The sequence below is a fragment of the Ambystoma mexicanum genome, chromosome 12 (genome assembly GCF_040938575.1).
Source record: "Ambystoma mexicanum isolate Mex_15411 chromosome 12, UKY_AmexF1_1, whole genome shotgun sequence".
NCBI classification, from domain to species: Eukaryota; Metazoa; Chordata; class Amphibia; order Caudata; family Ambystomatidae; genus Ambystoma; species Ambystoma mexicanum.
In genome coordinates this window covers 398,346,561-398,372,654 of record NC_090936.1, presented here as the reverse complement: position 1 = coordinate 398,372,654, position 26,094 = coordinate 398,346,561, and the positions used below count along the sequence as shown (strand labels likewise).

The 26,094-nt window shown below is 44.7% G+C and overlaps 1 protein-coding gene across 2 annotated transcripts in view; it reads right to left on the bottom strand.

The window, feature by feature from the left end:
• Positions 1 to 26,094, bottom strand: part of FAR2 (fatty acyl-CoA reductase 2) — a 549,695-nt gene that overhangs the window by 127,706 nt on the left and 395,895 nt on the right. For both annotated transcript variants that reach the window (XM_069628526.1, XM_069628527.1), the window contains exon 5: positions 8,027 to 8,204. In XM_069628526.1, the coding sequence (XP_069484627.1) occupies positions 8,027 to 8,204 (178 nt within the window). The remainder of the gene's footprint in view (positions 1 to 8,026; positions 8,205 to 26,094) is intronic.

Genomic DNA, 26,094 nt, shown 5'->3' with positions numbered 1-26,094 from the left:
GTTGGTGCTTCTGTTTAGATGTAACTGCGCTATTACAGACAAAAAAAAATACTCTTTATACTAAAAGCACCTGAAAAACAGAGCAAATCAAAACCTGAATACATAATACAATGCACTCTCCATTAAGGTGTAAAATTTACAAATTAATGAATACATTAAAACGAAAACGTGGTGGGCAGATTGAATCCTGGGACCCGGGTTTATTGAGGGGTCATCCAATTGATGATGCGTTTGCCCAGTTTATGGGGCTCACAGCAGGTTTGAACCCTGGTTCTTAGGGCCTCATCAGGGGTTGGGCAGAGCGTTAAAAATGCGGCAAGTGACGCTATTACTGCCGTATTACCGCTCTTCCCAATCCTGAAGTTGGGCGGAAAGCTGGAGATTTACCTCCACCTCTGAGCTTTCCTCCCATTTTTGGCTCTATTACGACCAGCACTAATAGTGGCGGAAAACCCCATACAGTGTTATGGACTCCAAAGAAAATGTGGAATTACAGCGCCACAGCAGGATCTGGCGAAAATTGTGCCGGACCGAGTTGCGATAACGCTAATAGCGTTGGCGATATCCTGGCACAAATACGGCTAGGATACCGCCAAGGCCCTGATGAGGCCCCAAGTAGCCAATCAACCTTGTGCCCACCGTTGAAGCACAGAGCAATGGGCATCTGATTGCCTAAGTGTTTGAAAGGATGCCTATGTCACACACTCTTTTCACTCAAAGCAGTCCTTTGGCTATTGCCAGCACATGAAGCAGTGCATACTCACAACCCTTTTGAATTGCAAGCAGCCATCTGGTGGTGAAATTATAAACAACAGCTTTGATAAATGATGCCTTATAACACTAACCAGATCTTTGTTTCAGGATAAAAGCAGTCCAAATGCACCGGATAAAAACCCTTTAAAGACTTGGTTTTGAAACCTTTTCAGTCTAAATTGTAAGAGTTCAATTAAGTTCTAACTTCTCACATTGTCTAATACACTTATTTTATCGTGGATCTGGGTTGTTTATTCGCGAACGGTTTGTTCGCGGGTGAACTGCCTGCAGTATAATTGATTTGGTCCCCGCTTTGAACGTTCATTGAAAACGGGGGCCCTAGCAATTTTTGTCCCCCCCCCGCCAATTGTAAGGATGAGGGAGACACTTGCACCCTCCAAATACCAAACACGGATCGCAGGGGACACCCCTGCAGCCCCCGCTCTGCATGTTCAGTATTTTCAGCCGTGCACAAAATGGTAACACCCAATGCGAACAAAACGTCCATACGGACAGTTTTATTAGATCAAATTGGGTGTTACCTTTATAGCTTATATAAGCTGACCAATGTTTTTTTCTATATTACGGAACCTTGAAATATCTGTTAAAATTGACCAATAATTGATGTTTTACCTGCATAAGTTTAAGATGCTTATTCATAACTAGATCTATGCTAATGCAGCTCTCACATTGTTATTCATGTATTGTGTCCTCAGTATTTACACGTACGTGACTTTTGTCTCAATCTTTTTCTTTTCCATTGATCCAGTATAATTACTTAAATATCTAATTGTCTTTCCTCATTTTTCCAAAGGTGTAAAACAGCAGGAAGACTGGATCAGGGCACTGGTTTGGGTGTACCCAGGAGTGGTTTCATCTTTGTTTGGATTTGGTTTCCTGGAGAACAAGAAAAGCTGGTCGCCCAGTGCACCTTGTGGGACATTGCCACATACTCTCCATGGCTGTATCAGAGTGGGTCAATAATGGAGTATGATTTTACTAAGCTAGACATAATATCGAGATGCTGTATAGAACAATCGAGTTCATTGTGATAGGGCCTCAACAATTGGACTAGACACTTGAGGATAGAGAACATTCATAGTGAGAACTTATCTAGTGGTTTAGAGCATTATCTTGAGGCTCTGGGAGAGCCTCAGGTAGAGGATTGGGTATCAGAGAGGAGTGCACTTGCAACCTATGCAAAGTTTTAATATTGGTGATGGAAGTGTGAGGTTAAGATTGAGAAGATTTGGAATGGGTATTTAGAATTGAATGCCTGATCGGTTCTTGTAGGAGACTAAGTGGGTGTGTAACCCATTCTTCCTCCCCTAACCTTATTTTTCATCTCCCTCTCCCTCACGTTCACTTCTTTGACTATTTTCACTTGATGCTCAGTCCTGTTAGCTCCATCCAAAGAGTAGTTCACATGTTGAGGAAAGGTGATAAAGGAATCGTGGTTGTTGCAAATTCATATTACGTCTGCCTTGATATTCAAAAGATGTTTACATTTTGATGGCCTTACACTGTAATGCTCTTATTTCAAGAAAAGTAAATAGACGATTCCTTTAAACAATATGGGGTGTTTGCCAGGTCTTGTGTCTATTATGTTAGAATCCTTAAGAGTATCCTTCTACTCCTTTCACTTGGTTATGCATTCTCAGGGGCTGTAGAGGTTGCTTCCTCTTGCCTGCATTATGATCATGCATTATATCTCAGGATGTTAGCAAATATAATCAGGCATCTTTTGCAGATTTAGAATTGTGTCCTGTGTCTGTTGAATGGTGTTAGGAAATATTCTGCTATTTTCCTGGCTTAATGTCATCAGCTGCAAACTGCACGTTTAATGGAATTTGTGGTCATGCACAGTGCTGGTCATGGTCATGCACAGTGCTGGTCATTCAAGCAACCCGGGTCTGACTTTCAACACTACAGTCCCTCTAGAATGTTCAAGTCTTGTAAGACTACAGGTTTTGACAGTATTTTGCACTCTCAAATCTAGGAAAGGAATTGAGCCTGCTGGATCTTACTGGATGAAATGTGCATTAATGCTTTGAGGCCTGAATATTTATACGTGCTATAGGAATCATTTACCAACACAATATTATCAAACTGAACATTTATTTATTTATTCAGTATTTATAATGCACCTATACAGCAAAATGGTGTTTCAAGGTGCATCAAGACAAATGGGGTTGGGGGAACGGGGACAAAAACAAAAACGGTTCTACTAAGCCTTGACTCATTCGGAGCGTGCAGGTGCAGTAGCAAAAGTACAGGGGACCGAGAAGGAGGTTACATAGGTGCAAAGTGAACACGCACAACACAGCACGAAGCTGACAACAGAAGGAAATATTGGATGGGTGCACAAATTGGGAAACATGAACAAAACGATCGTCTTCTCTGCCCCTTCTCCAGATCTATGGACCCCCCATATCATCTCTACTCCCTCTCCTTCCACATGCTCTACCATTAATGGTGGCACCAAGTGGGAAGTCCTCTGGGCCAGCTTCTCATCCTCACGTTGCTTTGTTAATGTCTATCACACTGGCACTATCCTGGTTCAGGGTGCACAACCCAACCTCCTTCTCTTTGACCGGATCCTGCCTTCTCTAATTAACGTCCTTCCTTCTCCTGCATCTCCGCCTTCTACTCTCTCTCCCCCTCCTCTGACTGTTGTACCCTGCCCCTGTACACCACCGCAGAAAACCTTCAAAGGACCAGACCTCCTCCACCTTGCAACTCTTACCACTTGCTCAGCCAACAAACACTCCACTGACATCTGTCTCCTTCTTGAAGACATTGACCTAGACATTCTCGCTCTTACCAATACATGGTTCAATGCCAGCACAGTCACTGCTTTTGTCTCCCTCCTCCCTGACGGCTTCAAGATCATCTCCAAGCCTTGACCTCAATGCCTTGGGTGGGGTGGGCGTTGCCTTAATCTTCCCTAAATGGGTTCCTGCTTCCATCTTACCTGCCCAGCTCTACTCTTCCTTTGAAAGCCTGGTTTGCAAGTTGCCCCTCTCCACCCTGACCATTGCCACCATTTACCCCCCTCCAGTCTCCACCACCCTGTTCCTTTCTGAATGGGCTGACTTCTGCTCTTCCTTACTTTCATCCACATCCAACCTCCTCCAGTGGGTGACTTCAACATCCAACTGGACTCCCCAGGCTTTGCATCCATTCTCTTCACTGACCTCTGCACCTCGCTTTCCCTCTCCATTCTCCCTTTAGGGCCAACCCACTCAGCTGGACACACTCTGTATGCCCTCATACAATCTGACCGCTGTCTCTCCCACCCCACCAGTCAACCGTCTCTCCTGGATTGACCATTCTCTCATCTCCTCCCACTTGCCTTGGTCCCTTAACCCCCTGAAAGTCCCACCAACCTCGTTTGCTAAAATGCGCTTGATGAAAGGAGTGTCTGCGGCTGCCTTCGCTACCACCTTCAGCCCCTCTCACCCACCACTCTGCTCTCAGCAACTTCCACATTTCCATCACCAATACTCTTGACACTCTTGCCCCAGTCACGAGTATCTGCTTGAAACCTACCCTTAAGCATAACACCTGGTATGACACCGAACTTGCAGCCCTGAAACATAAGTGCAAGGCAGCAGAACGGAAGTGGCAAACCTCAGGCTCATCCTCTTACAAACTGGCCTGCCGCCTTCTCCAAAGGCAATACAGACACTCCATCCGTCCCAGGACAAGAGCCCACATTCAAGCACGGGTTTCCGGTGCATCCCATAACACAGATGAACTTTTCAAGATCTGCAGGGAACTAGCCAACCCCTCCACAGTTCCCTCCTCCCTTTCTCCCTCTCAGGCCCTCTGCACTGCAATGGCCTCACACTTTGCCTCCTAAACCCAGGAAATCCTGACCACCTTTGTTACACACCCTCACAACCCGTCCCACACCCCCTCACTCCTCAGTCCTCCTTCACCCCTTTCACACCTGAAAAAGTTACCAGAGTTGTTCACTCCATGAAAGCCTCTTCTAAGCAGGTTTCCCCTGCTCATCCAGGACCATCAAGGATAACATTTTCTCTCTTGCCATTGCTCTAAATGATTAGTTAAAAAACCTTCATCAGACCCTACCTGCCCTGCTAACTACCGCCCTATTTCCATCACCCACTTCCTGGGGAAACTGCTGCCCTTGTTGATGGTCTCCACGACCATCAATCTGGATTCCAAGCATCCAGAGGCACAGAAACTGCTCTTCTGAACACCCGTGAAGAACTGCTCACATCTCTGGACTCCAGCTCCCCTTCTGTCCTTATCCTTCTTGATCTCTACTCTGCCTTTGACACAGTCAATCATTCCATCCTCATACAAAGGCTCCACGATACCCTTGGTATCTCAGAACGGGCACTGGACTGGCTGACATCCTTCCTTACTGACCGCTCTTCCCAAGTCATCATGGGCACTTTCTACTCTCCTACTTCCCTCTCCACCTGTGGTGTCCCCTGGGGTTCTATCCTCTCCCCCTGGCTCTTTAACATCTACCATGCTCTGCTTGCTCACAGCATCTCCACCTTCTCGTCAAACTTCCAGTGTTACGCAGATGACACACAGATCTTTTTCAAACTCCCTGCTGACCCTCTTGCACCTTCCATCATCCCTGACTGCCTATCTGCCATTCAGTCCTGGTGCACCGCCAACAATCTCTGCCTCAACGCCTGTAAAACTGAGATCCTTCCCATCGGCACCCCTACTGCCTCCATAGTCCCTTCACTCTGGCCTTCCTCATTGGGCTCTCCCCCTGCACCCTCTTCTGAAGCTTCGACTCCTCTCTCTCCTTCCTACCTCACACTCAGGACATTGCCAAGAAGTCCTACTTGCAGGTCTTCCTTCTCAAAGGAAAACTCCTCTTTCTCACTTTGCCCCAGAGGTCAATGTGACCCAAGCCCTGGTTCTCTCTAGGCTTCACTATTGCAATAGCCTCCTCCTGAATCTACCATCTTCCAGTCTGCGACCCCTCCAGCTAATCCAGAAGAGGATAGCAAGACTTATTCTTGGCCTTAAGCCCAGCGGCAGCATCTCTCCTGCACTAAAATGTCTTCACTGGCTTCCGGTTGCTACACGGATTAAATTTGAATCCCTCTGCAACATCCAGAAGGCAGTCGGGGGCCGGGGACCACAAAATCTTCAACTTTATCTTAATAAATACTCTCCCTCTAAACCACCACACTCCACTGGCTCCAACTCTCTGTGTAAAGCGTTTTGCTAAACAGAGGGCAGGTGGTTGTTCACTTTTGTCAGCTGGCTCCCGCCTATGGAATAGCCTCCCACTCCCTCTGCACCTTGAGCAGGATCTTCTTAAATTCCCGAAGCTCCTTAAGACTCTCCTCTTTACCTCCTCCTTCCCTTCTTCTCTCCTATGCTAATCCCACAGTTGCTTCGATTGGTGTCCTGGACCCTTATGCATCCTCGGGGCACTGACCTCCCACACCCAATCGGCCCAGCTCCTGTCTATCCTCTGAACCTGCACTTCCACCTGGAGGCACTTACACCTGGAGGCTCGTACTTACACCCCTCGCGGCTCCAGGCTGTGTAGCACTCAATATTCCTAGCACTTCATTTGTGGCTCACCCATGAGCTCATACAAGACAGAACTTACCCCCTCTTCCTTGCTGCGCTTGCACGTTCTGAATACTCACAAGGCATAGTAGGTTCGTCCTCTTTTCCTTTCCCTTACTGCTCTAATATATTGTGTTTTTAATGTATTTCCCACTCCTGCTCCCTCCCTTACCCTGTGGGTGCTTTGAAACAGTATTTTCTTACCGTATAAGCGCCTAACAAGCAAACAATAAAAAAAAAAAATAACAGGCCATGAGCCATTCAGGTTGTGCAAGTGCAGTAACAAAAGGTAAGGGGATAGTGGAGGCGGATACATTAAGTGCAGGTGAACAGGTACAACACAGCGCAAGGCTGGCAAAAGAAGGAAACAGTGGAGTGGATGAATACATTGGTAAAGCCTCATAGTGCAGGAGCACAATTGGGAAAGCCTCACCTCATAGTGCAGGGGGCTACATCAGATATAAAGGCATAAGTAGGTAATATGCAACAACATCAGATATGCAGGCATAAGTAGGTAAGATGCAACATTGGAGTGGGAGAACAAATTGGGAAAGCCTCACCTCGTAATGCAGGGGGCTACATCAGATATGCAGGCATAACTAGGTAAAATGTGACATTGGAGTGGGAGCACAATTGGGAAAGCCTCACCTCGTGGTGCGGGGGGCTACATCAGATATGCAGGCATAAGTAGGTATAGACAGGCAATGAGACAAGTAGGAATGAGTTGCAGTTTGGTGGAAAACAGAGGCATCACAAGGCTGAAAGCAGAGTCAAACTCAGTGGTTACAGGCAGGTGAGATACAATGCAGCACAGGGATATGTGCAGAAATACATCGGTAGATACAGTTGGGTAGGATGCAGAGGCAGTGCTAGGAAATGATATAAAATCAAGACAGCAGTTGCAGGCTGATACGAAAGGTCTGATGTGGGGATCTTTTATATATAACTTCTAACTTCTAACTTGCAAGAAACCAGCGCACAGCGTTCAGACATTGAGGAAACCACCAAAAAGCGTACTCCGTTCTACACTAGGGTGAAATCTTAGTACAAAATTGGCCGCAATTTAGAGATTGAGTTGTATATTATGAATGAAAATCTACCTTCAGTTTATGTAAAATACGAATGTTTTCTTCTGCGCTATTTAAAATGTAACTAAAAATGTGTCAGAAGGAGTACAAAAACACCTGAAATAATCACAATTGTTAGATCAGACTAGGCGATTTGACTGTTGCTTACACTAATCCTGCAGGGGAAATAAAATATTGGTTGCCTGTCTCAACATCTACAACCAGAAGGCGAAGCAGGAAATAACAGTTACAATGACTCCAAATTCCTAACATCACTTGGTGCAATTCCCCCGAAAACAATACTCAGTAGAAATTAGAAAGAGCCAGCAATCAAATGCCTGGACCAACCAATAAAAAAAAGGTCTGATACACATATCTCTGAGAGCATTGGTAAACTTCGAATATGTGAGACATTTTGGATTGATTAGACTGCATTTGCTTGCAAAGTAGGTCTGCTGAGAGCCATGCGGGTAGTGAAGAACTTGCTCTAGACTCTCATAGTCACCTTTGATGTGTGTACCCCAAATCCTCAGTAATGCTGGTTTGTAAAGAAAAGAGTTTGTGTCAGAAGTAGATTTCTCAGACCACAGAAAGAAGAATACAAGCCTTGCGGTAATCATGCTTACTGGGAAGGGCTCTTGCCAGCTGGCTCCGACAATGGATGGCCTGATAATGGCAACAGGAATGTGACCACTGTCCTGCTGGACCACGCATTCTGCCAAGGCTTTGGTGTACGTGTAGGTGTTGGGCCGCTCCCCGAGTAACCGGGGCGTGATTTCACGAATGATGGATTCATCCATCCACCTAAAAACAAGAAAGCAACATGAATAACGGGCAGGAAGAAATTCCATAGCTCCTTAATTCAAAGAGCGCCTCACAATGAACGTCTGAAATACAAAGTGAAAGATTCATTAACTTATAACTAAATCATATTGCTAAATTGGCTACACATAGAAATATTTCTGTCTGTGACAGTATCATTATTTCCTGTTCTATATGTCATAAATGAGCTTACTGGAATGGATTGAATTCTTTCTTGCCAACCACAACATTCACATCCAATTTATTTCAATCCTGTCCCTGGGCTGTGACAAAGTCACATGCTGGAGGCTAGGGGTGAGGCGGGGTAACACTTGGAGCTGGGGACTGTTACCCACTCGTGCTATATTGGCATCACTCTAGTCCCTCATGCCAATCCTACCCGCATGTGTCCCACTTACATGATAACGCCATTGCTGCCTGGGCAGCACAGATGTAATGGTGAGAATAAGAGAATCTGAAGGAGAAGCAGACTTTGTGTGGACCCGTGGGGATCTGCGAGGTGCGTGGTGGACCTCGGGAAATCTGTCAAAGAGTCAGTGGTTCGTGGGTGGCGCTTGCGGGAAAAGCTGGGGGTCCTGCTCATACCAGTTTGCTGGGCTCTGCTGAAATCAGGCTGAAGTCAGAATTATGCTATGCAGAGATTCAGAACAGAGGGTCCTTCAGCCCTCAGGGAGAATTGTTGGTTTGTGGACCTCGGACAGACTGATTCCAAGATGGTGGACATGCGCTCTGTATGTGACCTGTGTTGCTCACTTCCTTTTAAATAATGTTATTGCCAATCATTCAAAGCACATTTTAAATATCAATTTGCTTTGTTCTGATTTCTCATCCTTTAGTGATATACTTCATAAGCATCATTTAACTAACTACTCAGGGCCTGATTATTTCTTCCAAATTCACATACAAAATTACTAAAAAACAAAATGGCCACAAAATACCCCTTCACTATTTGCATGGCCTGGAGACAGGCAGCCAAGACAAAGGATCTAAGCGACAAGTCAGAGAGGTAAGAGCGGTTTGGGTGCCAGGCACCGTAAGACAAAATTAAAAATAGCAATTAGACACAAACGAATAGCTACAGAGAAGGCTCAGGTAGCTGGGAGAAAATGTGGGTGGTTACTAGTGAATTCTGGGCCCATTATCCTCTGGCTTGGGGAGGAACCTGGTCCCCAACGCCACTCTCCCAACTGTCCTCAGAGCCAGGAAGTGGGCTTCATCACAGTATGAATTAGAGTACTGCATCACCAGTGGAGTAATGGCGTGGTACTTCATGGACCCAAAACATAAGAATACGCTTATGCATTTACTTCAGATTGGTATATACACTTTGTTTACAATAGATGTATCTCTGTGCTGTGGATATATGTAGTTCCCTTCTGTCAGCGCTTGGCAGAATCAGTTATTGGGAAAAAATACCATACTTGTCCTATAAGTTTAATTGCACTGCATATTCATGTCCTTATTTCCTGGGAATTCTATGAAAAGTGAGAAAGGTTAGATTTTAGGGTAGCTATGTAGTGCAACTGCCATTCCAGGCTCCCACTTAGTTACATACAGTAATGTATTTATTTATTCATTTATTTATTTTTACATTTGTTAAGCGCACAAAACCCAAAGGCATCAAGGCGCTGTTACAACCAGGTACTTTTACTTAGTGGAGGAAAAGGGAGGGGACAGGATGGGGGTACCAGGTGCAGTGTCTTGATGTCTGAAGTACTAGATAAAGGGCCAGGTTTTCAGGGCTTTTCTGAATGCCCAGTACGATTGTTCCACTCTCAGGTGCGGTGGGAGTGAGTTCCATTGGTGCGCAGCTACATCAGAGAAACTGCCGCCTCCACATTTGGCTCGTTGGATTTAGAAAGGACCAGTCTGTGGATGTAGGCCCTTCTGGTGGGTCTGAAGGATTGTACTTTGGTGACATTGTGTGAAAGTAAGGGGTGCTGAGTTGAATAGGCATTCGTGAGTGTTCGAGAGTGTTTTAAAGATGTATTTATTTATTTGTCTATTTAACATGATCCTTTCCTTGACAGGTAGCCAGTGGGCATTTCTTCTTGCCTCCCAGATCTGCCTCCGAGATCTGCTCTCTTTTGGGGATGTTAAGAGCGGCTCTGATGGCATTGTTTTGGATTACTTGAAGTTTGCGAATGTCATGTGAGGATGTGCCCACAAAAAGGGTGTTCCAGTAATCCAATGTCGCTCCTATGATGGCTCTCCCAATGGAGAGGGAGTTGGTGGGTTCAAGGAAGGGTTTGACGGTGTAAGCTTCATCACAGTGGCATTGACATGACAAGTAAGGGAGAGATTAGAATCTAGGTAGGGGCTTAGGGTCTTTACTGATGTGGTTAGTGGTTTCAGGAGGTTGTCAATCTTGAAGTTGCTGTATTGGGTGCAGAGGTTTTTTAGGACTGGTGGGGGCCCGACCATTAGGAACCTGGTCTTATCATCCTTTAAGCAATTAAAGCCATTGCTGGCCATCCAAGCCTGGAAAACTGAGTAGATTGAGTTGAGGGAGTGGTAGTCCTCTCTGTATATGCCAGTCAGGGGGAGCAGCATTTGCATATCATTGGCGTAGCTGGTGTATGTGATGCCAAATTAATTCAGGAGGATGAAAAGGGGCTTAGTGGATATATTGTACAGCATCGAGGAGACACAGGAGCCTTGGGGAATGCCACATGAGATAGGGGAGGTCGCAGGTCACTTCTGAGAAGACCCTTATTGTCCTGTCTGTCAGGAAAGAGGCTATCAATGACGTGGCTTCTTTAGAGAAGAAAGCCGCTAAGGCGAGATGCTGGTAGATGATGTTGTGATGAACTAGGTTGAACACAGTGGATATATCTAGAAATAGCAGGAGTGCTGGCTTGTCTATATCTCCAAGGGAGTGCAGCTGGTTTTTAAGGTCTGATTCCGTTCCGTGACCCGGTCTAAAACCTGACTGATGCAGACCTACGATTTTGTTGGATTCGAGATAGTGCTGGATTTGTAAATATGCAGCTCTGTCTAAGATTTTGAGGAGAAATGGGATGGTCATTATGGGTCGGTAGTGGCTGGGCGTAGCTAGGTCTAAGAAGGGTTTTTTCAGGAGGGGGAGGACCCAGGTTTCTATTAGTGAGGTAGGGACTGTACACAAGGAGAAGGAGGCATTGATGAAGTCCATAATAAAGGGAATGAGAGTTTCTGCACAATCTTTTATCACAGGAGCGGAACATGTGTCCCCTTTACATTTGGATGGCTTGAGCTTTTTGAGGATGGTGCCTACTTCTGTTTCTGAGACTGCCAGAAAACGGAAGGGGTTTGATCTAACTGGGTCAGTTGAGGAGGTACAGGAAGAGGTGCTTTGATGCTGGATTATTTAGCAGTGATTTGTTCTTGGAGTGAAGCAACTTCCTTTAATAGTGCCTCCAGGATATTAGCACATCAAATTTCATCTTTGATAATGCCAGAAGGCTTCCAATTCTTTAAGAATGGTGAAGAGCTCCTTGGTGCTAGAGTTTGCTTTCACAATTCTAATATTGTAGGAGGTGGCCTTGGCTTTGATGATGGCTAATTTATAAGTCATAGTTGTACACTTGAAAATAGCTTTGTGGGTATCTGTTTGGTGTTTTTTCCAAGAGGCTTCTGCCTCCCACTTCTTAGCTCTCAGGTGTTGGAGATCCTCTGAGAACCAGGAGTTGACGTGGGAAAGCACTTTCGTTTTGCCTAGGGTGAGTGGGGCAACCATATCGACAGCTGTCTCCAAAGTCTTAAGGTAGAGTTCAGATAAATCCACCAGGTTGTCAGCCCAAAGGGGAGGGAAGGTGGACGGGGTCTAGGTTGGTTAGAAGTGGTGTAATTGTTTCTTTGTTGATTTTAAGGAAACTTCTTGCCCATGAAGGAGGCACTAGGGTGCCTGCCTGTCATTTGTTCAGAGGAAGTGGGATGTCAAAGTGAACGATGAAGTGGTCAGACAACGACATGGGGAGACGTCTGTGATATTGATATCACAGTTGAGGTCTCCCAGCCAATTCAGGGTGCCGCCTTGATGTGGGTAGAGGTGTTTATTAGGAGCATAACAGCTAGCACTTTTAAAGCCGTGGCTAGGGAGGTGGCTTTGGGGGTCTGTCAGGTCATTTAAGCCCAAGTTTAAATTTTAAATCTCCTAGGAGGATTACGTTGGACGTAGGTTTAAGGTTTGCATTGAGGAGATGGGTAATTTCATCTTTGAAGGTGCCATAGGGTCCAAGTAAGCTGTATACTAGATTTAGTAGTATGGAGCTAGTGTGGGATGTGGTGAGTTTTCGGGAGAGTAGGTCACAGTTGCTGATAGGATCCGAGAGGCATTCTCTAAAATGTAGAGTTTCTCTGTGTACTAATGCAACCCCACCTCCTCTAGCGCCTTGCCTGTCAGCTCTTAGGCAGTAGTGTGAACTCAGAAAAAATATTTTGAACGGCTTTTCCTCATGCCAGATCGCTGGTAACTGGCTGGTATGTGTGCGATAGAAGGAACTCAAAAGATGCCAACAGGCTGTGTTCTCTGCACTTCCAACATGTGTACCATAGTAGAGTTGAAAGCTGTGTGATGTTCCCAGTGGGTATAAAATAACATCAGCATTGGTATAGCAAGCAGAAAGCCCATTTTTACTAACAAACAACAAAGGTCCCCGGAGGATCAATTTTTCAAGGATGAGTTAAAATAGGTAGTTCATGATATGTGTCCATGTATGGATTATGCTTTCTGCCAAAACTGCACACTACTCTTTAGTCTCTCCTTCTGGTCTTGTGACTAGTTATCTTGTTCTTCGATTGTGTCTCACATATCTACATCTGCCCAAATAATTCCTGACTTTAAAAGTGTAAATGCTTAAGATTGTACATTTCTTTCCACAAAACATGCACAAGAAATGTGAACCATGTTTCATTTCTGTCATTCAATTACATTTGTGTAAAGAAGTGTCTTCCAGCTATGTCCTTAACAGAAGATTTAGATTAGCATTAGTTAGTGGATGACGGGTTTGCAGAATGATCATTTCCAGGTACAATATTTTTCTAGAAAGACATATCTGGTGGAATATCTGGTGGTAGGTTTCTTGTTTGCCTGACCCTAATTACAGAAATGTAAACGTGATGGATGAAACTGTAGTGGCGAATGTGATAAATACCATTATGGTGGATAGGACCATTGCATAGAAGCAGAGAGGATGAGGAAGTCAACAAGTTACATAATAGACTTGAAATTCAGTGTGAGACAAGATGCAGGGCCAAGGAATGGTACTGGATGAGCTGTGAAATTGGCATTGTGATATCATGAGAGGTTCAGAGACTGGGAGTGCAATGGTAATAGATCAAAGGCAGCAGAGTGGGCACAGGGAAGCCTTCTGGGCAGGAGCATGACCAAACGATGTTTGAGGTAACTGAGTGTGAGGCTTCTGGGAAAAGAGAGAAGAGTAGGTCAAGAGCACAACCACATATTCCTGTTAAGGTATCTGGAAAGGCTTGGGAAAGGCTTGCTGTGGATAGTGCTGGTTCAGTTGACATGTTTTAGTTGAGCAAAGAAACAATTAATTTGGCTGATCACGATAGCAAATGTTTTTGGTGGTCTGCATGTTATTAATGCTTGGTTTTGTTGACACACCACCTCTGTTCAAGCACCCATTGATTGAAATGCTTTTCCCATGGATATTTGTCTTCTAGGCAACTATGATCAAATCAGAAAAACAAACTCCATATAAACTTGATCACTGCATAGCCCTGTCTAGTTGGTGCAGTGTTAAATATTTGGCACCAGGATGTCTTTCACAAATTCAGTACCATAAGATGTCTGTCATGTGACATAGCCAGTAAAATAAGCTTTCAGTGTTGGTGTACTATACTTTTGTGCATGCTCCTTTGTCTGTTATGTGCTGCGCAGAGCTGCCAAGTGCACAGTAGCATCAGTGCATATTCGTGCAATACTCCCAGTATGTGATGACTAATACTGCCATGGTCTACATGTTCTCTAACCGACCCAGCTCCTATTACAGACATAGACATCTATGATGTGGTGAATGTGACCCTGATAGTTGAAACGGTGGCTCTGAGACAGAAGTGATCCTGTATGGAAGAAACAGAAGAAGCTCTACTGAAACCACCACAGACAGTACATGCACCCCAGGAGAGACCCAGGGAAAATTGGGTGCGGTTATGCACTTATTTACTTTGTATAGCACATATTCCCAACATGCTTCATTAAATACAAACTTTCTAGGGCTTAGTAGTACATGCCAGTCTAGAAAGAACAGTCCAGGATGGGGTACAGACACAGGAGGAATTTATGCAGGCTCCCCTGCCCAACTGAAAAAGTCTGAAGATCCCTCCACGAGAAAAGGAAACCTATAGATACATTGGCAATCACTTTTACACACAAGTGGCTTTTAAAACTCATACCATTATCTATTTAATAGTCTTTTATGATGAGCCTTTTACCACTGAGTTCGGTTTCTAAGCGCAGATCTGGGATTCCAACCTCTGTTGCTCTGCGTGGTCTTGCTTCCAAGACCAGCGCATTGCCCCAGTGCTATCCTCTGTTCGGGTGTTACTGTTGCAACACAGCCCAGGATATGGTAGTATGTTTAATGAAAATGATATAAAATTGTGTATCTGCAGGGTATTCCCTAACAGAGGCTACAAATTAACATATTTATGGAGACCTACCATTCTTTTCACATCAAGGAGGGTTACAGTAGCTTTCAATGTATTTTGGTTAACTCTTTTATTGTTTCAGATGTAAATAACAACTTTTTCAATGTTATAAGAACATATTTCCTTTCAAGGACAAATTATTATATACAGACAAGTTGTTACACAAAGAGACATTATATCTTACAGGTTAAGATCTAGAATGACATAACAACATAACATTTCTAAAAAACATTTAAAACATGATGAGATACAGATTTGAAACAAACAAAGACATTGCATCCATAATAAAAAGAACTACGGGCATTAAGTTAAGCTAGAGATCAATGCATATGTGGATAATGCAATGGTTAGGAATTTAAGAATAGTAGTGAGAAGTAATTTCATACTGGCAGATATATACGGGACACGCTCTTATCCCCTACCGCAACATCATGAAGATTCAAGGCTAGTATAAACGTAGCTGTCTCAATGTTCAAGGAGATTGAGGTTGCATTCAAAAGTTTTGTCCACATTAATTCTTGTGTTAAGATTCTAAATTGACCAAGATGTTTAGAGAAAAATGATTTTCTTTTTTGCACTAGAGCTGGACATTATATCATTAAATGTCTAAGGGATTCACCTTCTTCACAAAACCTGCAGCTAATGTCCATATTTGAGGAATTGGCCCATTTTGCATTCTGCATCTTGGTGGGGCATACATTTAAACAGATTCTTAAAATCGTAATTGCATATTTTTAATCTGGAAATTTTATTAAATAATGCACAGTTTTGTGTAGCGATTTTAACGGAAAATCTCCTTCACAAAATATGGCATATGAATTGCATCTTTACAAAGTTATGCACCAGTCCCAGGACCACAGTTTGTTTTTGGCTTTATCTGGGTCTTCTCGTAGCAGGTCTAGGGAGATGTCTACTTCATTCATGATCTTCTTATAAAAAGCTTCCCAAGTATAGATTGGACTCAACGTCTGTACATTCAGTAAAGATGATAGTATGGGAAGTATCGTTGGCGTTTTAAGATCAACCATTAAACATTTTCTAAGTAAAGATAGGGCTTTCCAAACAATCACTGCTGCCAAGGATCTCAAACCCAATTCATACCTAATAATCATGATTGTGATGCTCTGACGTAGTGAGAGTATCTTTTTCCAATAAATGCCCTCTAGCGCAGCCCAGTTTGGGTGATTTCCAGGCTGCTTCACATGTGCTCCATATGATAAGAAAAGTATGACTTTCTGTTTATAAAAATTCAAGGCCGGCATATAAGAAAATGTACCCAAGCGCTTCTGAATCAAGTTGCCTTGTTTTGCTAAAGTCAATGCTTTTGATTTGATTCATACCTTATAATAATGATTGTGATGCTCTGACGTACTGAGAGTATCTTTTTCCAATAAATGCCCTCTAGCGCAGCCCAGTTTGGGTGATTTCCAGGCTGCTTCACATGTGCTCCATATGATAAAACAAGTATGACTTTCTGTTTATAAAAATTCAAGGCCGGCATATAAGAAAATGTACCCAAGCGCTTCTGAATCAAGTTGCCTTGTTTTGCTAAAGTCAATGCTTTTGATTTGAGATCATTCTTATATGGGAGGTCAGATGGATGGTTATTAACAATTTGGCCTAGATACTTATATTCATGTATAATCTCAGGGTAGCTTTATCAAGGATCCACTTGCATTTTATTTTTTGATTTCTAAGAACTAGAATAAATGCATTAGATTTTGAGACATTGATGGCCAAGTTATTAGCTTCAGTATATTTGTCTAAGGCATATAGTTTTCTTTGTATACCTACTGGCGTTTGGTCAACTAAAACAAGGTTGTCCACGTAGAGAAGCCACACAATTTTACTCTGTCCAATTTTAGGAGGAAAAGATCGAATATTCTCTAAAAAAGTATTGATGTGTTTAATATAAAAATTTAAAAGTATAGAAGCTAAAATACAACCTTGTTTTAGTCTAGTATAGGTTTTAATAGGTTTAGTTAGTAATCCATCCTTGGTCGACTTCACTTCAATGGATGTGACGGTATAAAATTGGTAAATTAGGCTAAATATGTGAGGGGGACATCTTGCTTCTATCAATTTGGACCAAAGACGCTCGTGTGACACTGAATCAAATGATTGACTAAAACCTATAAAAGCTAAAAAAAAATAGGCCGCTGGGAGCGATAACCTGTTTTTTGATGTCAGATAATAGAAACACATTTAACGAGGTGCCTACTCCGTTCACAAATCCTGACTGATGTATGTCGAAGAGTTTTTCAGTCTGGATTCATTGATTAAGATCTTTTAGTATCAGTCTCGCAAATATCTTTCCCGGAATGTCAAGTAACGCAATAGGTCTGTAATTTATCGGGTTACTATGGTTCCCTTTCTTAAAAATAGGGATGATGGTAGATTGTTTCCAGGAATCTGTAATCGTCCCAGTTCTGTTGATATTATGAAAAATCATTTCTAGAATGGAGGCCCATTCATCAGGATGATTTTTAAGTATCAAATTTGATAGGCCATCAGGTCCTGGGGCACGTGAAGAGCTAGATTTTTTAATGTGCCCTACAATGTCTGCGTGTTCAAATGTCAGAGCAGGGAGGTTTGTTGCTATAGTGTGTGCTGTTAATGATACATTCTTTGACTTAGCGAATAAAGTGGAGAAGTGGGTTATCCATCCTTGTTCAGTTACTACATTGATCATAGCTGTTTTTTATGCACAGTTGTGCTGTACATTTGGCTGAGATGGCAGCTAAAATAGCTTTTCCATCTCGTTGTCTTTGAATAGCTTTGCATTGTTTGAATAGATTCCTATAACGTGTGCGAATATTACATTTATATTTCAAATTGGAGTATATCTTCGGCTCTTTGCGCATTTGCATCTTTAGAGCTTTAATAGATGGATCAAAATAGTGCTTATGTCTAAATACTGGACACTTAGAGTAAGTAGAGGTTTCATTGATCATATTCAGTGCATTTGGGTATTCGGGGCAATTCTGCTGTGATGTTTGATTAAAAAGGAAATTCAGTTGTGCTTTTAGTGTTTTAAGTTTTGGTACTGACCAATTAATTCTATTTCTTCCTTTGTTAAGTGATAAGGGAAATGTATAATAGTCAAGTGCAGTAGTGGGTGGAAGAATCCAGTTTATTTCCAAGATATTGTGATCACTGCAGTCATTAGTGATGACCCGAAAGGGAGCTACTCGATTAATGGCATGCAATGAGATGTATACATAGTCCAAGATGGCCTGCAATGCTCCTCTAGCCCACGTTGGGGCAGGAGGAACATCTCCCTTAACAGTTCCTTTTAGAATTGAGAGATTTCGATTGGCATTAAGAGCCATCCACTTTATTGCTCGAGGTGTGAGAGGTGTATCTTTAATCGCAAGGCAGTTGATATTATGATCGCCTGCTATTAATCGCCTGCTATTATAGTGGGGTGCGATTTACTGTCTAAATCAATACGATTTAGCATTTGCTCAATATATTGAAGGAACATGGCATCAGAAATTGTGACAGGGTTCCCATAAATGTTCAACAAAGTGGTTTGAGAGTGAATGGAGAGTCACATTGAAGTGTTGTTAACTTGACCAGTTGTATCCCGGGATATAGCGATGCCCAGGGTTCAATGTGGATTTTTGTATTAAGATTTACTGCCGTTAACAAGCCTGCTGATGGTCGATCTTTGGCTTGTTTTACTGCACAAATCCAAGCAATTTCAAAATTGAGCCACAAAGGTTGAGTCATAATCCATAATCCATGCCTCCTGTAGTAAAATAAGGTCATATTTGCCTAGTGGATTGTCCTCTGCCTGGGTTAGGTGGGAAAAGCCTTTTGTGTTCCATATGGCCATGGTGAAATTATGAGGAGTTTTATCTGCTTGGAGCTAATTGTTTGCAATACTATTTGCCTGTTGGGGGGCGTGGCCTGAGTCCATGTGGTGTGCAGTGAACTCACAGAGCTCCTGTCGAGATCCTACATCGATCCTCTTGTTTGGCGACAGTCAACATCCTGCAACATATACAAGATCACCAGCCTGTGGGGGAAATCAACGCCCATCTAGGAGGCATAGTCCTGATTGCAATCGCACTATATTTACCAAAGAACGAGCGTTCTGAAACCTGGCCCTGTCAGAATGAAGATGGGGGCTGGAGCCGCGTGGTATTGAAAAGAAGAAGGGGGAGAGGTGGCGCTGCTGTGCCGTTCAATCCATTCTGAGCGGCTGATGAGCTGAAAGTATATCGATGCACCTGCAGCTGGGGGCTACATCGGACGTCGGTTGACTGGCTCTTAAAGAGCATATGGCACAGATATCAGGGTTTTGCTGTGCTTGTACCTGTGTGGGGCCCTCCCTGTGGGGCTGACGGGCTGATGCGCACGGATTCCAGAAGGAAGCAATGGTGAGAAGACCAGTGCGGCGTGGTCGGCTGGGTGCTTGCTCTCACTGAAGACCGGGTTGAGATCTGAGGAGGAGCCACTCAACCTGGCCAGAGTCCGGTGCCTGTGTGGAGAATTGGAAGGGAGTGGGAGCGGGACCGCCTTCTCTGCCTGCGTGAAACTGCTGCGTAGAGGAGACCTAAAGTGCCTTGGATACACAGAGGACTCGCCTGAAAGGGGAGGTGTGCTGTCCCCTGTGTGCAACCCCACTGATTATGCTGCTGCCAGAGGCTGGAGCAGACGGCAACCCAGCTGCGGTCCTTACCGAGCCCCCATACCAGCATTGGAGTGTACAGATCATTTGGAGACCTGGTGACTGGCGACGTGGAGGCCACTTTATGCATTGAGCTCTTGGGAGGCATGAAAGTGACCCGGGAAACAGCGAGACAACGGCTATGTAACTGGTGAGTGGCAAGGACCCTGAGTGTCTGATAGGGGAGACCGGACAGATCTGTCCTGGGAGTGGCTGGTTAACCCCACAGAGGAACGTGTGATTGAAGAGAGGCAGGCACTGGCCTCACGGGATGGTGGACCCGGAAGGGGCTATCTGTGGCAGGGAATATATACATGATGAGGGCCCCTGGCACAGCAGAAGAAGCAAACTGATGCAGCAAGGGAGGCCTGCGCAAAATGGATTGGTGGAGGCAGGCCGCTTCACCAGCATTTGTTTGATAAGTCTGGGACTTGGGGTGGCGGCTTTGGACACTCACCGCAAATAGAAACTGGAGTCTGCGAGGAGTGGGCCTGTCACTGTCTGCTTTGTGCGGACTCGATTACAAGTATTAGTCCCCGGAGCTCCACCCAATGGTCGCTCGCAGGATAGCATTCCAAGAAGGGAGAGGGGGGAACTACACCGCATGAGACTACACTAACAGGAGGAACGCCACCAGGCGGAATGTTTGCTGCCCAAGAACTGACACCTGTAGGTGGCTGCTGTTGTTGGCTGTTGCGGTGGCATTTCTGAGGCAGCAGGTGTGTATACAATGGACCACATGAGCACCGGAGACCACACTGGGTGCCCCCTTGGCTTGGTGGACCTTGGGATACTGGGGTGGTGGTTGTGCACACGGGAGCAAGGGTACTGGAACATAATTGCACAGAGACTTTGTGATACTACCTGAAGACATTGGTCTGAGATCTGCAGTCAACCATGCGCCTGTATCCCCATTGTAGCATCGCCCCACGATTGCTTTGCCACCATCTGGAACAATGCCCCTGACCAAGGGTAAAGTTAAAGCCACAATTATGGATGCGTTCGCCAGCACAGGAAAGTCACGTGATTCTCCACAGCGTGCATCTGCAGCGCAGGCGGAGGTGGATGTACCAGGTGCAGGCTCCAAGGAAGTTCTGGTACTGGCTGCAATAGCTGCACCGAGATCCTCTTTGGAGACAAAGATAGGCAAGGCCGGGTTGGATTGGATTGGCCCCTCGGCCTTTCAGCCCGTGGCCAGGCCGAAATCTTCCCTGGGGAGTGGGGGCCGGTTTCTGGCCATGCCTGAGCCGGTTTGGAAGAAAAAAAAATGTACAAAATGTTTTTATTTTTTTCAGAATTTTTTTTTCTTCTCAAAAAGCCTTTCATCCTTCTTAGGTTGATAAATGAGTACCAACACAAGTTGGATGATATTGTATGCATATTTGTTCTATAAAAAAGAGCTTAAGCGTAAGTGCTATACAATAACATATTATCATTTGGCCTTGGACGTCTGCTTGGATTCACAGTAATTTAGTGTACTTAGGCGCAATGCTATTTGATGCCACTTCCTGTTTTGTCAAGGGGTGAAAGGTCGTGTTTCATCGCTTCCCAGGATGTCACTTTAGGGTGGGGTCAAATGACATCACTTCCGGTGATGTCATAATAGGTCAAGGGTCGTGAGGTGAGGGTTGGGCCACTTTTGTTTGGGTGACAGGGCCTATTTCTTCTCCCAGTCTGACCGTGAGGCGAGGTCAAAGTGGATGTGCAGTTGCTGCAGCAGGACATTTGACAGTTAGCTGAAAGCGTCACAATGGCTGAATTGGAGCTGAAGGTAACAAGGGAAGCTACAAAGGATTTGGAGACTCGGTTCGTACCTGGAGAGGAAGAACAGTGCCCTGGAGCTGAGGGCTGAGGATGCAGATGGGAGGGCCCCTACGACATAATGTATGACTGCTTGGGATCCCAGAGGGTGGAGAGGGCTCAGACCACACCCAAAATGTTGAGAACTTACTCTTGTAGAAGATAGGACCTGGAAACATGTCACAGGGCTTTGTAGTTGAGCAAGCACACCGCTCGCTACAGAGGTGGCCTCCTCTGGGCTCACACCCCAGACTTGTCATCGCAAAGATTTTGAACTTCCGTGACAGGGAGGTGATATTGAAATACTCCAGATTCAGAGGGACAACACCAAGGTGGCCATCTACCCGTATTACACACCAATGGTGCAGTGGGCCAGGAACTCGTTTGTAATGATTAAGGCTAGACTTCTGAACCTCAACATTAAGTACATGCTTATCTACCAGGCTTGGCTCAAGATCATCTATAACGGCAAGACACATTTTCTGGAAACTCTGGTAGCTGCTAATATGTGGTTGGAACACAACAATTTGGCTAGTGGTGACAAACCTAACACTTGACACAGAGGATGCCGTTGGGTGCTGGGACACATGTGCTTAGAGGTTGTGATGCCTGGTTGTACCACACAGTATTGATAATTGCTAGAGATTGCTAAGGGATGGCGAGGTGTGGGATTTAAAACTGCAGCCTAATGGCTGCCCTCCAGGATGATGTGCATATTGTATGTGACCCTAAGATTCTAGGTGCAAAGTTAGTAATATGCGAAAGTCATGTTCGCCTGAGCACATAATCGTATGTGAGACAGGGGTGAAGTTGTATTTTATTGTTGGAACGCTCTTCGCGATTGTGGGTGGCTGGCCTGTTGCTAGCTCTTAATACCCAACACACCGCGCCCTGGATGGCGTCTAGTGGTGCGGATGCGCCTGAGCACTGTACATACGGTGCAGTCACTGGGCATCTTCAGTTTGTTTGGTTTGTTATGTTACTGTTAGTGGTTTTATGTCCTCTACGCATTTAGGCCTGTATGGTATGCATAAGGTTTGATTGGTCGGGGGGAGCTGGGTTGAAGGGCATTGGGGGCTACTGATGGGGGCTGGATTTACCCCGGCGGTTTGAGTGGTGGGGATGAGTCTGGGCATGGGCGGATGGGCAAGTACCTGAACTCTGACCCCCATTAAGGTGTTAACCTGGAACGTATGTGGAATTGGCACGTACCTACGCAGGAATAGGTTGAAGTCTTTCCTAACACGGAAAAAGATATCCATTGCCCTGCTCCAAGAAACCCACCTAACGGTGGAAGAGCTTGAGAGGGTATGTGAGCACTGGGTGGAAGGGGTACAGGACGGCATACTCTGAGTATGCGAGAGGCGTGCTCACTTGGATAAGCCGCATGCTGCTGTTCCGGCTGCTGGAAATGGAGGCAGACTGCAGGGCTATGTTGACCATATTGAGGTGTGTATAGGCAACTCATACTTCCCGAATTACGATATTCCATCCCATGTTCACACGCTTTGTTCAAGGAAAGCGCACCGGCGAGAGTGTTTCTTCATATCCGAGGGGGGGGGCAATTTTAATTGTGTCAGAGATTCGGTCCTTGATAGATCCTCTATTCCCCGGAGTGGCTCGGCGTCTGCATCTTCTGCACTTAACGTGGGACTGTCCAATCTGGACTTAGTGGATGTATGGAGAGAGCTGAATCCTGAAGTTAGGGGCTATTTCTACTATTCTGCACCACATGCCCTGCATACTAGGAATGATTATATTTTTATTGGGCAACGACATTTGGCGGATATGGGTGGGACGGAGTACTTAGGGAGGACAATATCTGATCACTTCCCCTAGTGGTTGCCTGCAATCTGAGGAGTCCACGGCCCCCCATTCCGATGTGGCATGTACAGATTCACGCACTGACTGACCGGGTCTTCAGAGACAAGTTGCAATCAATACTGGCAGAGTACCTAGAACATAATGTTGGCAGCGTCAAGGAGTGGGGTACAGTGTAGAAAACCCTGAAGGTCGTGGTTAGGGGGGAGGTAATAGCTGGTGCTGCGGGGATTAGAAGAACACTGAGGGTGGAACTGGAAACCCTAGAGGGTGATATTAGAGACTTGGGGGCCCAGAATGCTGGCTATAAGCAGGTGAGGAGGTGTTAGCAAAAACCTGGTACCGCTGCTCGAGGCATGGGAAAGATTATCTAGACTCGACTATCGCGCCTTGAAACACTTGTGTATAGGTGCGTTATAAATTCCATATCATATTATATCATACCATATCACCGCAAAAACAACTAGAGCGCAATCTGGAATTAACTAGCAGTTTACCCGGTTCTACTCCCAGCTGTATAGACACGAAGTGCAGGTTCCCCATGAGGACTTAATGGAGACTATCTCATTGATGGCGCACCCTAAGTAAGAGAATGTGCAACAGGTCGCACTGGACCAACCCATCACTGTAGAAGAAGTGTGGGATGCGATCGCTTCCCTCGCTACCAGTAAAGCCGTGGGTAGTGATGAACTTCCACCTGAATTTTATAAAATGTATAATTCGACGCTGGCTCCAGTGCTGCTTAAGGTCTTTGAGGAAGCACCAGGCAAGCATGCGGGAAACCCTAGTGGTACAGATGCCGAGGCCAGGGAAAGCCCCAGCTGAGAGGACGTGTATAGTAGCTGCTCCTGGTGAAGTATTGGGCCTGGAGGAATTAAACTTTCAGACTCTAGCAGTCGAGCGGCTACTCTTCAGGGGTTTCAGGAGAAAATCCTTGATTGTCAGGAAAAAGTTCTAAAGACTGGAAATCCTGAAGTTCTTTGAAAACCATTCTGAAGATAAGTGACTTTCATTCGGATTTTAAAACCACTGCTCAGCTTTTATCTTGAAGTCATTTTAAGTGAGAAATCGTAAAATTTGAGCTTTGAACCTGTAACTTTGAACTGTTTGAGTGCGTGAACTTTGGCGTTCGTTTTTAAAATTAAGTGAAAGGTTTGACGTGTGAGCGCCTCATCCGTAACACGTGTGACGTGTTTGCCTTTGGCGTATGGTTGAACTCCTGCGCGTTCAAAAACTCTTCTACTGCTATGAGTTTTCTTCAGCGCGTGCGCGTGTCAGTAATTGCTACGGAAACTTCAGCGCGGGGGGTTTTCAGCATGTGTGTTTTCAAGCGCATGAACACTTCTGCGCGTATACTCTTCAGTGCGTGTGTTTTCCAGCGCGTGTGCTCTTCAGTGCGTGGAATCTTCAGCGCGTGTGTTCTTCAACGCGTGTGTTCTTCAGCACGGGTATACTTCAGCGCATGTGTTCTTCAGCGTGGGTGTTCTTCAGCGCGTGGGATCTTCAACGCGTGTGTTCTTCAGCATATGTGTTCTTCAGCGTGTGAGTTCCTTTGTGCGCGTTTCTTCAAGAATCCACGTACCCTATCGCATTGTGAACTTCTTTGGAACTAAAAGAAAAGAATGAAGATCAGAATTCATTAAAGCCAACCTTTACTGGAACTATTTTCAATTTTAAAAAGGCAAAGGTCAGGGCTTCCCAGGTTTGCTAAATATAAAGAAGTTGCTGCTGACTTCAAGAGACTCAAGTAAGAGATAGAAAGATTTTCAGCAACTTCTGCAATCTTCTCTATGAAATTTTAGTAGAAGAACCAGGTATGATTCTTTACACTTCAGTTATGGATTTAAAGACTTTATAAACCCCGATGTTAAATAAGTAATGAAAGGATTTGTGTCTGTTTATGTATTCACTGTAGGTTCAGCATCGGCTAGTCTTGACGCTACCAACCTGGTGTTTTTATGTTATCCACTTCCCCCTTTCCCTTAGGGTTGTAGTTAACAGAGCTGAGCTGTATTTTAGTTCTGAGAATTACACTTCAGGGGGATTGTTGGGGGTTCAGCAGCTTCCGCGGACACAGGAATCCTCTCAGCCTGACATATATAACATTTTATTTAGCATTCTAACCACCTTGCAAACTTAGGTCCTATAAAAAAGGACTTTTGTTATCCCCTCAAAGAAGGGCAATGCAAGGATCCCTGGCTATACCAGCGCATATTGCCTGATGATATGGCTCCTGATGGTCTCCCAGTATTACAAAATTCCACCCTTGGTGTTAATACAGATTAGCATATACAGAGAGCACATTTCGTGCGAATTACCAGAAACAGTTTCTAATCATGATGTATTTGCCCTGTTTGTTCACAGATTATGCCTCTGTTGAAATTTAAAATCTCCCCTCGTATGTATGCTCCCTTCTGTGACCAGGAAATCCAAAGGAGAATGCAGAGAGGACTGTCTTCTCTGATCTTCCCAAAGTAAGTGCATCTCCTGCATAGTGGCACTGTCAGCATTATGCTTTTTCAACCACATCAAAAGGACTATTCTTGTATTAGTTGCAGTTGACCCTTTGCTATTTTCTAGATAAAGATAAGAAACCTTGTACGGTTTTGTGGTGAAAGTGAAATAATGAACAATGTGGGACTAAACACCATGCAGTGCTAACCTGTCCAATCCCCACTGTACCCCAACCAGAGACACATGTGGTCAATCTAAGAAAAACCCACTGAAGCCTACCATGAGGACACTCTCAAATTTCTCCAGTGCCACACTGTGCCTGAATCCGTAATAACCTAAGGCATGCCCAGTCTGACTTGACAATTGCAATGATCCCAGGACGATCACTGAAGGTCACACCCCATAACAAGGCATGGCCATCCATAAAACCCTAAAAATATTTTAAAAAACACTTCAACTTTAGTG